The sequence below is a fragment of the Primulina tabacum genome, chromosome 5, assembly GCF_025594145.1.
Source record: "Primulina tabacum isolate GXHZ01 chromosome 5, ASM2559414v2, whole genome shotgun sequence".
In the NCBI taxonomy this organism is placed as follows: domain Eukaryota; kingdom Viridiplantae; phylum Streptophyta; class Magnoliopsida; order Lamiales; family Gesneriaceae; genus Primulina; species Primulina tabacum.
This window is the reverse complement of record NC_134554.1, coordinates 1,519,137-1,533,504: the sequence shown is the minus strand read 5'-3', so window position 1 is coordinate 1,533,504 and position 14,368 is coordinate 1,519,137. Positions and strand designations below refer to the sequence as shown.

Sequence of the window (14,368 nt, the reverse complement as noted above, 5' to 3'; positions counted from 1 at the left end):
CGCAAAAAGTTAATAGAGTAATATCTCTGTAGCACTTTTAGAGGAATTTTATGGTGTATACATATTTTTCATTTTTGGATAGTTTTTAGTCAATTTATCGTCTCAGTCTCAGTGTACTTTTGTAATTTTGTTTTCAATTTAAGTCATTTTCCGGTACTTTGTGTTTTTGCTTTACGCCATTTTCATCAAAACGCTGAGACGAAAAATGTTGATGTGGCGTCAAATATAACTGATATGTCTGATTTCATGTCAAGAATGCGAATGAGAAATACTAAAATTGAAAAATAAACATGTAAGCAAGTAGACTAAAATCTTGAATAGACTAATAACAATTTCATAATAAAAAAATGTGCAAGTTATTAGATCAAAATTGTAGTAGAAGACTCTTGAAAATAAGATATTTGCAAGTAGTTGTTTATTTTTACTGGGATCAAATTTCAGACAGTTTGGAGTGGTGGTTGTGGTCCTAGGATGTGCTGCGAGAATTCAGAAATGACATAGATTTGGACGAACTAGGGTTTGTTGAAGCTTTCATAAAATCTAAGCTCATACCATATTTATTATGTTCTTACATGCCAAAATATCGGACAAAACGTCGAAGAAATGCATTCATTACGCTTGGCTTGATGTATTTCTGTAAACAAGGATGTGAATTGCCAAAAAAATCCAGCAGCCCCTTGTCTTCCTACTCTTTGAATGATGGGCTGTTCAGGCGTCACGATATTCTCAATTAAATCTTATTATCTTATCCAGATTAACTTAATTTATTCGACATTTTTCATTTTACCCGCGGTTTTAAATTTCTCAATTTTTGTTCATTTTCTGATGTAGTTATATCATGTCGGTATAGATCCTATGATCGATTGATTCCTTCGATTCCACTTTGCGAAATATTAATTCTCAGTCCAAACAAGTATATTCATTTTGTTAAGTTCAAACCCAGGAAAAAAAAATCTTTGATATATATACATACATCTCGAGATTTTATTGGTTAGCAAAGGGGATGAAGCAAATATTTATATAATATTATATAATAAGGTTTTGATATTTAAAATTCGACATCAACCAGTCACACTCAAACATGACAATCATTAAGCAAACGTGTCCCGTTTTAAATCCTTTTCTAAAGTCGTCAGTATCAAAATTATTGTGGTTTCGGAATTTTTTTTAAAAAAAAATTATTTTTTAAAACAGAATTATCGAGAAAAAAAAAGGTTTCTAAATATCTTGAGAACTCATCGCTTTTGGAAGGTCGACAATGTAGAGGGACAGTTATAAATTAATCGTAAATAAAAAAATTTGAGAATTCAAACCTAAAAAAATTATCGTATGTGATAGCGAAATTAAACTAATTAATTACTAACTTCTTAAAAAAGATTAATATTGCCTTTGGCAATCCATTAATTATGGGGGCAGAGGAGTTTGGATGGTTCGAGACTTCGAAATCTCGCCCTTTCTTTCTCTCTAAAGACAGATTTCAAAGGACAGCAAATGGTCCTCACTCACCTCTTTTTGCTAAAGCTACAATTTTATTTCAAATTAGAAATCCATTTTGGATAAGGAAAGGGCTTAATCCAGGATTGAGATAATTTTCGATCACAAAAACTCATGTCAGACGGTCTCACAAGCATTTTATATTATTGTGTATAAATTAAGGATTCGATTTCCAAAATTACAAACAAATATAGTTATGTATTTATATAATAAATTTTTTTTCTGAACAAAAATACACGTAATTATATCTCCCCAGTATATGTGCAAAGTACAAGGAAAAAAATATAATTTCACTATATCTATATGACATGCGTCTAATTATATATATACAGTCGACCAGCTCGTAGGAGGCGAAAAGAAAGAAGTCCAACATAATTAAGTCCATAATTAGAAATAACCCAAAGGTGACGATGTTTGACCTAATCTCTGTGATATTTTCTTGACCATTATACGATAGGACACGTCGCAGGCAGTGCGATTAGGAATTTAGGGTCCCAAAAGGTCAATGTCTCGAGCAGACACGATAGTGATGGAGCGAATGGTCATAATAGATCTATTGGGCCCAATATCCCACACCCCCCTCCCCGATTTTGCTTACTTGTCTAAATACACTGAATGCAACTTGTCCATAATAATCATCCTCCAATCACCAAAATCCTTTTTTTTAATATAAAAATGAAACAATTTAATAAAATTAATTTAAAATATTGTTTTTTGAATATACATCATATATGTATAAATCGAAAGTTTACATTTTAATCTAGAAGAAAAAAGACCAGACAAAAATTCTCATGAAATTGTGTTACCGATCGATCTTATGAGACAAATATCTGATTCGATCCGATCTATAAAAAAAAAATATGAATTTTTATTATAAATGAAACGACTACCAAAAAGACCACGAGTCTTTGTATATATGTAGTGACTGTTAATATATATGGTTATTGTGTACACATAATGACAGACATTAAATATTTTTCCTGCGGTGGCAGACAAATTTAATGTGCTCACGTCTCGGCTCTTTGCTAGTTGTGGGCTATACACAAACATGTTGGCGTTTTAACAGTCACGAGTGTATGGAAACAATATTAGTATAATATCATCACGAGTCTTACTGAATTTTGTCTCGTGCATTTTCAAAAATATACTTTTTTATAACATTGATTTATAGCATCTATCGATTCTTAACTAATTATTGACGTCATTTAACGTGAAAGATGAAATATTAGTTGATTATATATATTTGTTTTCTTTTAACGTATGAGAAAATTTTATAAAAGATTACGGAAGTAATTTATTATATTGACTTATCATTCATATGTTATACATCATTCATTGTTTCTTCGTATGAACCAAACGATGCCTTCATATTTAGTAACAAATAGAAAGTGAGAGATTGGCTTTAAATAATTCAAATAGCTGAAGATTTAACATACAATATTTTTATTTACGTGAAAAGCCTTTAGATACAAATGATACACAACATATTCGCAGTCCATTTGGGAGCACATCTGTGAGTATTTTGGGCTGCCATTTATGCTTTTTCTGTTCCTTCTGAAAGAGAAAAAATTTCAAGGCCCGTTTCAGTGGTATTTTTTAAAAATTAAATCTGATAAGATATAATCCTTTCAAATTGGATTTGCTTAATCTCGGGATCGATTCAAATTATGCTATCGGATTAAGATTCGAATCATACGAATAAAATAATAATATACTTTCGTGGTGTAAGAAAACATAAATATTTGTTTGGTTTGGGAAGAAAGACATACGAGGATTGAATCAACTTGATTAATAGATTTATCAGGTCGATTTTTCATATTAACACTCCTTCGAGCGAGCATATAATCATACAGGACTTGACCAATGTGGTTTATATGATTAGCGTGTTTTGCAATCTATTACGTTATCCTAGAGTTTATTCGGTACGCTCTAAAGAGTAACGGATGCGGGTTTCTATTTCATAAAAAGTATATTAAAAAAAAAAAGTGATACCAAGATACTATAACAAAAAAATTCGATATTTTATACCGTTTTGGAATTAAGCTTCTTGATTTTATCGCTATAAATACATATTATTTTCACCAAAAAATAAGGACGTACATTGGAAATTGGTCAATGGTGTGGATGGCTTATCACAAAGCAACCCCCCAAAGCTGCCGTAAGGAGAAGAGCGATGTGGTATTCAGGCATGGTTTGGGTTGAAATTAACATTTCATATTTTACAAGGGCCAGTGGGATAATTATTTCTCTAAGAGTAAAAAGCTTATGCAAATTTAATATGATGTAAAACATGGTCACAATGTGCTTAAGAAAGAAGATTTGCTTCTCTTTTAAACTTGTTCTCTTGCTATTACCTCGAAACGTATTTGCCTTCTGTTTTAATTAGAAATGAAAGAATTTTTTTAATAAATAAATTATTGCTATCGAGTCTTCATTTTTTTAAAAAAAAAAATTTGATATACGTTTAAATTGGACGCATTTAAGGCTAATTTTATAGAGATTAATTGGAATTAAAACCGTGACAGTGCATTTAAGAGAATAGAAGATGCTTCTTTCCGTAGTCTAATTTAGATCAAATTATCAATACTTGGAATAAAAAAATCATTCAACCCTTGTAAATATTCTGCTTGAGAAACATACTGGAACTTGAAATTATAGATCTCTTTGCTTGTTTCTTCTTCTTCGTTTTTTTTGCCTTCGCATTTGGTTCGAATTTTAAAATTAAGTACCAATTATTTAGAGCATGCAATCGTTCACGACTATTGTTGATTTTTATCCACAGGCTTCTTGCAAATTGGAGTGCAAATATTCTTCCATATGACCGAATAGAGATTGGATAGGCTCCCGAGGTGGTGTTTCAATTGGTGTAATATGTAAACATGTGATCAATAATCATTGATTCGACTCATCTTACCCAACATTTTCTCGTACGAGTGTGCCTAATATGAGTGTGTCTAATATGATTTATCAAGTGCGTTTTATCTGGCTAATGTAGTTTGTAAGTTATTGCGTTAATCCAAGGTTTGTAGCGGTGGTGGGTTCCATCATTACTAAAACATATTCGATAGGCTGTTCCAAGTTTCCGGCAGTTCGATCAAATAAACGATCCAAAGGCGTCAAAACCGCAAAAGATACATTAAATCATCAATAATGGTCCATTCATAAAGTTTCTGAAGTTCATGATTCATATTCATCACTAGGCTATCGATTTCAGATTCTGGAAACATAATTTTGAGAAACGAAAAACTCTGGAAAATTAGTTCAGACAACCAATGGAGCATCAAAAGCGTGGATCAGATATGTTAGAACCAGTGCCAGCAGCATGAGGAAACAAGCAATTCCCTGGTCAACCGTTGTCCCTGCTTGAATGTGCGGCAAAAATTAGTAGATCGTACATAACCAGGAGATCTTTTGCAAAAGTTGATGATCTTAAGTTCAACCACTGTGGTAATAAGCGACACTTGACAAACTTTTAGTCACTGTAATCGAAAGTGTTATGCTAATTTAGATGTGAGTTCATGTCCAAACCGAAGTTGCTGCATGTTATCGTTCGATGATACAAGATAAGCGAGGCAGAATAGCTATGTTAAATTAAAGAGAGGAAGTCAATGTTACAGGCGCAAAACAATAACAATTAGCCTAAGAGTACATGTATTCCATTGCAAGTAAAATAGAAAACTTAAGCTTAGAGATACAGGGTAGCAACAAAAAGAGTGACTTAAAGAACAAGCAATGGCTAAGCCGGAGTGTAACGAAGAGATGTCGCAACAAAAATGTGAAAAAATCAGGAGGGTGAAACTATTTTTCTGTATATGTAATACAAAAAATTAAATTGAGCCTATGGGAAGATGGCTGGCCGCCCAGCCCGTCTTTGGTCTAGTTTACAACTGCTCTATTTCTCATATACGAGATAAAAGCATAACCTACGTGTTCAATGTGTTGATAGGACAAGTGAACGTCATACATAAACAACTTCAGGTCGACATAATCTTCAGGATATATCAAGAAACTAGGTAAGGGAAGAAGATATCCCAAGTCCTTTCACTCGGAAGTTACATCAGAAGATGAACTTCCATATGTTCCTAAAACATTTGACGTTCTCAAAAATTCACCGAAAAACTTACCTAACAAAATCATATTTATAAGCATATCACGTAACAATGTTTTTGAAATTTTCCTTCCATTGTCCTCATAATAAACTAAAATGTTGAGCATTACATACGATTAATATCTATGGTTACAAATTTGTCTCAAGACCAAAGTTACGTATGTTTGTCCACCGAATCATATCATTGTGTTTGTACATACTACCTACAAATAATTCCCATATGTTCGTTCTATTTTCCAGGACATCGTCATTCCAAATTTCGCAGAAACTTTTAAATTATTTTCAGTATAACTTTCAAAAACAAAAGGCCCAAGACAAGATCAAATCCAATATAATAAATTACTCACATCAGGCTATAATTGCTGTTTTTCTCAATTCCCAAATTACATATAAATAATCAATGCGATAATCAATACATCAATTTGTACAATGTGGATGATTCCAGAGCATTAAGTTCAGATAAATGCGTCTTTGTGCAAGAATATTTCTCAAATTCTCCGTTTTCTTTGTTGAGAGCAAAAACCAAATAATGAGAATGCATTCAAGATCTTAATTTTCCCCCAACCCTTTCAGTTTAAAGATCAACCCAGCAGAAAACAAGCAACGAAATCACAAAAAACGTGCTTCATTTCTCTAATGACATCACATTAAACAAGAAAACCTAATAAAATGCAAAATTTAAAGAAAAGTCAGCCCATAGAATAACGTTCAAGAACATCATTTCCAATATTCTACTCATAAAAGAAGGAAAAAAAAAAAAAGAAACCCACCATCACTAGTTGGAGAAGGAGCGGGGGCAAAATGCTGGCCCTGGACAGCAGGCAAAAGGATTGCGAAAACATAAGGAAACATCGCAAACACGCCGAATGAAACCTTGCAATTCTCTACGCAGAGAGAGAGAGAGAGTAATGCGCAGGTAAATTGCGATATCCAGGATGCTTTATAAAGAAGATGCCAAGATTTGAGTGGTGGGGAAAGGACATTCATGTTGTTTACAGACTTTAATGATGGATATATTTTGTTGTTCCAAGTGTTTCTGTCCCCGTATGTTTCGCAATAAAAGATACGTTCTTATTTTCAAAATATATATACACGTCTTTTTTTTTGTTTTGTTCGTGATTTGTTAATTTTCAGGAACTACAACTCTTTAGGATTTGAATGGTCATCCCTATTAAAAAACAATTCATTATGTTATAAACTCTTTATAATTATTTTCCAAAAAAATTGATTTCATTGATTTCCATAAAATTATTATTTTATATTCAGCTTTTATTTTATTATTTCGTAATATGTACTATGTACCCTTCGGATATGCCTGATGCGTTAAACACATGTAAAAGTTATTTATGTTAAATATTTTTTTGTTAATTTTAAATTTAGCCTAAATTTATTGATTTCACGTAATTGTGTAACACGGGATTGAATTGTTAGTGGACAAACCTAAATTTAAAACAGTACAATCCATGTACACTCTATCTCTACAACAAATCCAAGAAAATGTGTTGCCATGCTTAAATTGCTATCATAAAAACTACAAGAACAATCGTCTTGAGACATTATAGCCTGTAAATGCCGACGCAGTGGTGCCAATATGAAGGCATTGACGTCCATAGACACATACATCCATTAGAATCGACAACGGAAGAGCCATGTGTTGCCTAATCAATCATCATCAGAAACAGTCTTTTGCTTCTTCCATTTGTATGCTGCTTCCAAAATCTTGAGATTTGTTGTTTGTGTTTCTTCAGGGAAAAGGTAGTCGATATATTCCTCATACCTGAAAGTGATGATAGCATTAGCGTCAGTTGCCAGCAAAATTGGTCGCTTGTTTATTTTTTTAGATAAGTATAAGAAGTTTTTTTTTCGATAGGAAACTAAGATAAGTATAAGAAGTTAAGATAACATATAACGTAAATAACAATTCTTAAACATATGATGAATCGGTTGAAACCAGCCAAGAGGGAGCAAAAAATTAGCCAAAATAAGGGCACAAATTTGAAGTAAACAGGCCAAGGACAGCGAAATCATATTATGGCGAGCGTACATATATGGAAGGTCCATGATTCAGATATCGATAATCACAGAGATGAAAGAAGGAACACGACAAAATGAAGAAATTGAAAAAAGAGAAGGCCAATTGCATACCCTGCCGGACCATCCTCGGTTTCTATATGCCTCTCTTTTTGAGTTTCTTTGGAAGCTTGACACGGACCAAATCAACATTGCCAAGCTCACCAAAACTGCTTTCCATGTTCGACCACTCCTCCAAAAGCATTGCTCTTTCCTCTTTCAATTCAGGAGCAGAAGTTCTAAAATAGCCAAGGGCTCTTTCAAAAACAGCTGATGAGCAGAGGAAAAATGTGAGGTTTAGTTTTACATACATCAATGAAACACACGAGTTGCAGAAAATGTAATATTCATACCTCGAGCATGCTGAAGGCATTTTCTCTTTTGTTCACTCTCATCTGAGTCCTGCAAGTCCTCCATAGCAGATGCCTCAAACTTAGCATAACTAATCCACACCTTCAAGTGTTTCGTGCGGTTCAAAAGCCTCTCATAAAGGGCTCTAGTTCTTTCATATTCAGCCTCTGATATTTCAAAGTCAATGTATGCCTATCCATGAATAAATAAAGAAACGGCGCCATAAGAAACTCGTACTTCAAATATATTTAAGTAAAGTTATAGATGAAGAGACATAAAAAATGAAGCCATATCTTGGACATACACAGGTAACACAGCAGTAGGGAGAATGTAGGAGCACGTTTATTCCAATAAATATTTAGTTGGACAAATTTGAAGTCATTCAGCAAAATGAATTGAAGAGAAAAAAACAAACAGTCGATAAAGCCACTTAATTATCCTAGTACCTTCCATAACACTTCTGGCATATCTAGCGCAGGTTGGTCAATTGCGAGCTCAAAAAGAGCTCTGGCTCGTTCAGTTTCAGCTAAGGACCTTTCCAACTCAGCAAACTTGCTCCATGCATAACAATTCTCAGGTGACCATTCCAAATACTTCTCATACAATTTTCGACATCTTTCAATGTTACCAAGTTGCAGCTCCATTTCAATGTACTTCTTAAATATCTGTTTTATTAAATAGAGAAATTTAGAGTACAAATAAAGAGAAAACCAGTAATAAAACAATCTCAGTGGCCCAAAACAAGAAAAAGAGGTTGTATGTCACAGTAAACAAATCAGTTCCACCATACCTTATCTTTGGGAGCCCTACCAATAGCTGACCCCAAGATTCGTCGCGCCCGATCAATATCTAACTGACGTATTTCAAACTGCGCGGCCATCAACCAAATCTTTGCAAATGAAAATTTGTCATGAGGAATCATCTTGAGACACAAGCTGTTTCATTTCAACAGCTATCAGGAAACATGTTTGATGGATAATCGTTCCACATGAGTACACAACATCAAGTATGAAAGGGAAATTTTCAAAAGGAAACATGGAATGGGTGCATATATCTTTCTGCTAATACCTCTCAATTAAATTTTGAGCTGCCAGAGTTGACTATCAACCTGACTTACAAAGTCTAAAATAATTATTGAACTTAAGAGTCTTTGACACTATTTTCAAGCTAACTTTCATCAGGCAAAGCAATTTCCTAGCCACATCCTCCCCCTTCCACACACAAGAAATAGAGAAAAGAATAGGAAATTATTGACGTTTGAGCCTAGTTTCGTAAATTTGAAAGCCTGGGGAACTTTCAATTCTTTTTCATAAAGCAGGATGAGTTCCACAATTCTCAGAATAAGCAACGCTGAATAGGAAATTCTTGACCATCGGTAATTTTGAGACTGAGGAACTTTCGATTCTTTTTCATAAAGTTTAACGAGCTTCACAATTCTCCGGAATAAGTGACTGCCCCGATGTACACAGTTAAATAAGCAAAATCCTGGGACTCAACTCAACTATGCCATCAGATGCCAATTGTGAATTGCATCCAGTGAATGGATGTGTCATCTAGATGCACCAACAGCAAACTAGTTATAGATTATTAGGCCATGCTATCATTTTTCATCTACTATGAGACTTTCCACATTCAATAAACCAAACACAAAATCCAAATACCCTGACAGATCGTTAGAAAAATTCTTCACAACACAAGGTAGAAACCCTCTATCATTCATGCAGACAAGGTAGAAACCCTCTATCATTCATGCAGAAATTACAGATAAGAGAAAAATATATGACGGCAGAACCAAGTAACTACATAAGAAACATCTTAACAGACCAATTTTGGTAACTTACTTGTATACGTCTCTGGTACGATCCACATTCTGGGCATCGAGCTCTTCATATAATACATAATTAATCCTACACAAAACAAATGCAACCAGTCAGCATAATTGATTTTAACATCCAACAATAACTCTTACGTGAAGCCTTTTCAATAATAACAAAAACAATTCCGCAGCAAGCCTTACCACAAGTAGATGTATCTTTGCCAATACCGCTTCTCTTGTGCAGGTGGAATGTTTGCAATGGCCCTCTCATATACGTCCTCAATCCCGTTTTTATCTCCGACACTCTCTTCCAACCTTATATAATCAAACCAAGCGTCATAATTAAGTGGGTTTTTCCTAACCTCATCCTCATACTGAAATCTCCTCTTCCCGACAATGGCATCCTCGATTCCTTCCCTATCACCATACTGCTTTTCAAAAGCAACAAATTTTTTGTAAAGCTCCTCCGCCCGCCCCTTGGGTATATGATCCAAGGCATACTTATATATACACCTTGCTCTCTCAGTTTCTTTACACTTCTCCTCGAACTCTGCAAAGGCCACGAACAACTCCTCCGCCTCCTCATCATCAGCCAACTTATCCACGGCCCTCTCATAACAATTCCTAGAGCGAGAAACATCTCCGTTTTTCATCTCGAACTTGGCAAATCTTATCCAAGAACTTACTTTGGGATGACATTTAACAAACCTTTCGAATATCGTTCTAGCCCTGTCGACCTCATTATATCTCAACTCAAACTTAATATACGAGAGCCATCCCTGTTGATCAGGCATCCAGTCCATCCACCGCTCAAAAATCTGCCTTGCACCAGCCACATTGCCTAGCATCTCCTCCATGTGAATATACTTGTACCACAACTGATCCACTCTAGGCAACAACAAAGTAGCACGATCCCAAACATTCCTCGCATGATTTACAAACTTATTCTTCATCTCAAAATCAGCATACTTCAACCACAACGTATGATCCCTGTAATCCACCTCCAGCGCCCGTTCCCAAACTGACCTAGATCGAGTAAAATCCTTCTGGGACTCTTCCCACTTGGCATATTTCACCCAAACGCTTTTATTCCACCGAACTCTTCGGATTAGGTCTTCGAATTCCTTGCGTTTGCGGAGGCGGTAATCGCCTAGCTCGGTGGTGTCTGTGATTTTCTGCTTGGGCGGCCGGATTTCTGCTTCCTGTCTCTCACGGGATTCACGGAGGATCTGCTCCGCCGTGATTTGAATGGGCGCAGGAGTCTTGTTCTTGACTCTGGTTGGTCGAGGCAACTTAACCTCCGTATCTCTGCGGGTTAGGAAACCCAAATTCGGGTCAGCGTCCTTCTTGCTGGCCATTGGCGGAGACGGTAGGGTTGATTAGGGTTTTTACGATGAAAAGGTTTTTGGCAGTGAAGTGAAGAGATTGGGTGGTGGCAAAGATGAAACCTAAATCGCTCACGGCCTGATTTGCTTACACGAGCGAAATGAAACGATATTTTAGTGTGGTTAGTTAATTATTTACAAATAAGTTAAATAAATTAAATACAAACAATAAAAATTTATCACCCCCCTGGGGATAACTGTCCCCGTTGTACCGTCGTAGATCTATTCAGCGTGCTAGTAAAAAAAATTGATTCACAACTCGCCAAGGCGATAGGATAGAAGTCTCTGGCGAGCCACTGCTTAACACCTTCATGCAGCTCGTGAGCACGACTCGAGCCTGTGATCTCTTTACCCGCTAACCTTCACCAAATCACGACCCCACCTTTTACCAAATCGTTCCATCGAATATACAAATATATAGGTTTATCAAACAACATCGACGGTAGTTGGAGTCGGCGGCTCTCCCAAGTCCCTCATCTGAGATCCCTGGGAAAGAGGATCAAGTTGGCCCTTGTGAACGACTTCATGCATTATCTCCCTTCAACCTTTGAGCGAAATACGACGAATATCCAAATCTCGTAGATTTGGAAAAACAATTTGATCGAACGTACAAACATCCAAGTTTTACATAGCAATATGGACTCGAAGACCGAATCCCAAGACTATTCGGATTGGTAGAGCATCACCAATCCGAATACCGACTCTCAAAGTACGTAATAAGTCAAAACTTAGTTGATATATATTAAAAAAAAGACAGAAAAAAGCAGCTTCCGACATGCTTTTTGACGAAAAAGAATGTAAATGACGATCTCACATTAAATTGTGATGAATTTTTAGATGATCATATAATTTAAAATCAAAAAAACTTATGAAAATACTATTAATTTTTAAAAAATAATTTTTAAATAATTACTCAAATAGTATAAACACGACGAACAATAAATAATATGAGATAAGTTAATAATGTTATTAAAAATAGTAAAACAACGATATTAGCAAAATTAACAACAATAATAAAAATAATTTTTTTTAAAAATAGGGTTGAATATATTTTGTTATTAGGCTGAATAATAATTAAACTGATTTCATCTGATAATTCAATTCGTTTTTTTTTAAAAAAAAATATTTTGAATTTTAACATTATTATATTAATTCATTTCTCATTACTTATTGTTATCCATATTATCAATAATATTATTACAGCTTATTCCTTATTAATAATCATAATGTAATTTATTTTTTATGCTTGAAAGTTAATAACAGCATTTTCTAAAATTAAATTTTCTATATTTTATTAATAATTTTAAAAGGATAACTTAGAAAATTAAGAAAAAACAGAAAAAAAAAGGAGGCGGGTTTTGTGCCATGCCCTTATTTAAGTTTTTTTGCACTCTTACATCTATACTATTCTATTAAGTGTGAGGGTCTTAGAATAACTACTTTCGAGGACACCAAAATATTTAATTCCATAATTACTCTTCTTACAATACTAAAAACATTTTCAAGTCACTTCATATTTTAAATATAAAAAAATCAAAACAAAAATTTCTTTTTAAATCGAACAAATTTTCTAAATCGAAAATAATTTCGTGTTAATTATTTAGTATTATTTGATCAAATTAAAAATAATAATAGCACATGCAATGCATGTACATCTTTTACTGGTTTCCATTAAAAACAAGCAAATGATTAGTTCGCAATCCAACTTAATTAAGTTTAACCAATGAATTACTAGGAAAAAACATTTAATTAATTTATATATTTTTACAATAGAAATACTATCTACGGTCACACGCAGCTTAACAACAAGAAATATATTTTATATGCAAGATTTTTTCTTGATATAAAAAATAAAGATAACGATAAACTATTTTATTTATCCAATATAAAAATAAATTTTAGTCCAATTAAATCTATAAAAATTAATACATTGTATTTATGCTAATAAAAACTCAACCATGATTGAAACAAAAGGAAGGGGTTGGATCTATAACGGCAATTGGATCCGAACGTGTGCTTACCTTTTTATGCAATCCTTGATTATTAATAATGTCACGTGTATTGTTAATTACTGATTTATTAAAACATTTTATTTTACGTTTAAATTTAAACTTCAATTTTTTTTTAATAGCAAAAACAATTTCGATGTCATACTATGTATATAATATAAAATTTAACTAGATTTGTGTGAGACGATATTGCATATTTTTAACATAAATCAATTATATACATATTTACAATAATAAAAAATATTTTCGAAATTTTATATCATAGATGTTTATAATATAAAATTTACCTAAAAAATCTTAAATAAATAATTGTAAAAACTTGTGTGAGACGGTATCACGGGTCGTATTTTGTGAGACTTAACTTTTTATGTTAAAAGTATTATTTTTTATCGTGAATATCGATAGCATTGATACGTGTCACAGAGAGACATCCTCGTAACCCAAGCAATAATTATGTCATAATTTTGCCAGCGTGCGCATCAATTTCTCAATTGGTGTTTCCATAGATAAATAGCCATAAAAGGTCACCAAATTACAAGAAAACTCCAAAGATTCCATTTTCATGCCCCGAAATTAAAATTAAAATTGCTGTGCAGTGTAAGGCAGACAAAACTACTTTTTCATTTAGGCCTTTTATTTTTATTTTGAATATTCTTCAATTTTGAAGAAAATTACAATCTCCTCGCAGTTTCAGCTCACACACACCACACTTTCCTTTCTCTCTCTCGAACAAGTTTGGCGTTTCCTCTGTCGCTGCTGTGTTGGAGGACTGGATTTGCTAGCTTTGATTTTCAGGTGATTGATTGGCTGATCGCTGAATCACTCTTCGTGTTCTGTGAGCTGATGTTTCGTATTGGTTTCGGAACTCAATTTCGCCGATTGATTTTTTTTTTATGATATTCAGTTATGGAGATTTGAATTGTGCGCTCTGACTGTGGCGAGATTCACGAGGTAACTGAATTTTATCTACTTTTGTTTTCGCCATTTATTAGCTTGTTTGCGATGGCTGGTGTTTAGAAATTATGTAGATATCAGTTTTGTACTCTGGTTTGATTTTTTGATATCATTCCGTTACGAGCTCTCAGCTCAGGATTAGAATTGTCCTCTGTGATTGTTTGAGAAACTCAGGTTCGAT

The 14,368-nt window shown here is 33.9% G+C and overlaps 1 protein-coding gene and 1 long non-coding RNA gene across 2 annotated transcripts; both read right to left on the bottom strand.

Annotated features, from left to right (window-relative positions):
* Positions 1-4,610: 4,610 nt before the first annotated feature.
* On the bottom strand, positions 4,611-6,496 carry LOC142544537 (uncharacterized). The gene is made up of 2 exons (XR_012820058.1): positions 6,373-6,496; positions 4,611-4,856 (listed from the first exon to the last, which is right to left on the bottom strand). It is a non-coding gene; the product is annotated as an uncharacterized LOC142544537 (long non-coding RNA).
* Positions 6,497-7,021: 525 nt separating this feature from the next.
* On the bottom strand, positions 7,022-11,360 carry LOC142545306 (uncharacterized). The gene is given in 8 exon segments (XM_075652417.1): positions 7,022-7,379; positions 7,748-7,781; positions 7,784-7,942; positions 8,026-8,215; positions 8,470-8,688; positions 8,814-8,958; positions 9,865-9,930; positions 10,041-11,360. Coding segments are annotated over 8 exon segments (2,085 nt in total). The 5' UTR covers positions 11,198-11,360; the 3' UTR covers positions 7,022-7,264.
* Between the last annotated feature and the right edge of the window lie 3,008 nt (positions 11,361-14,368).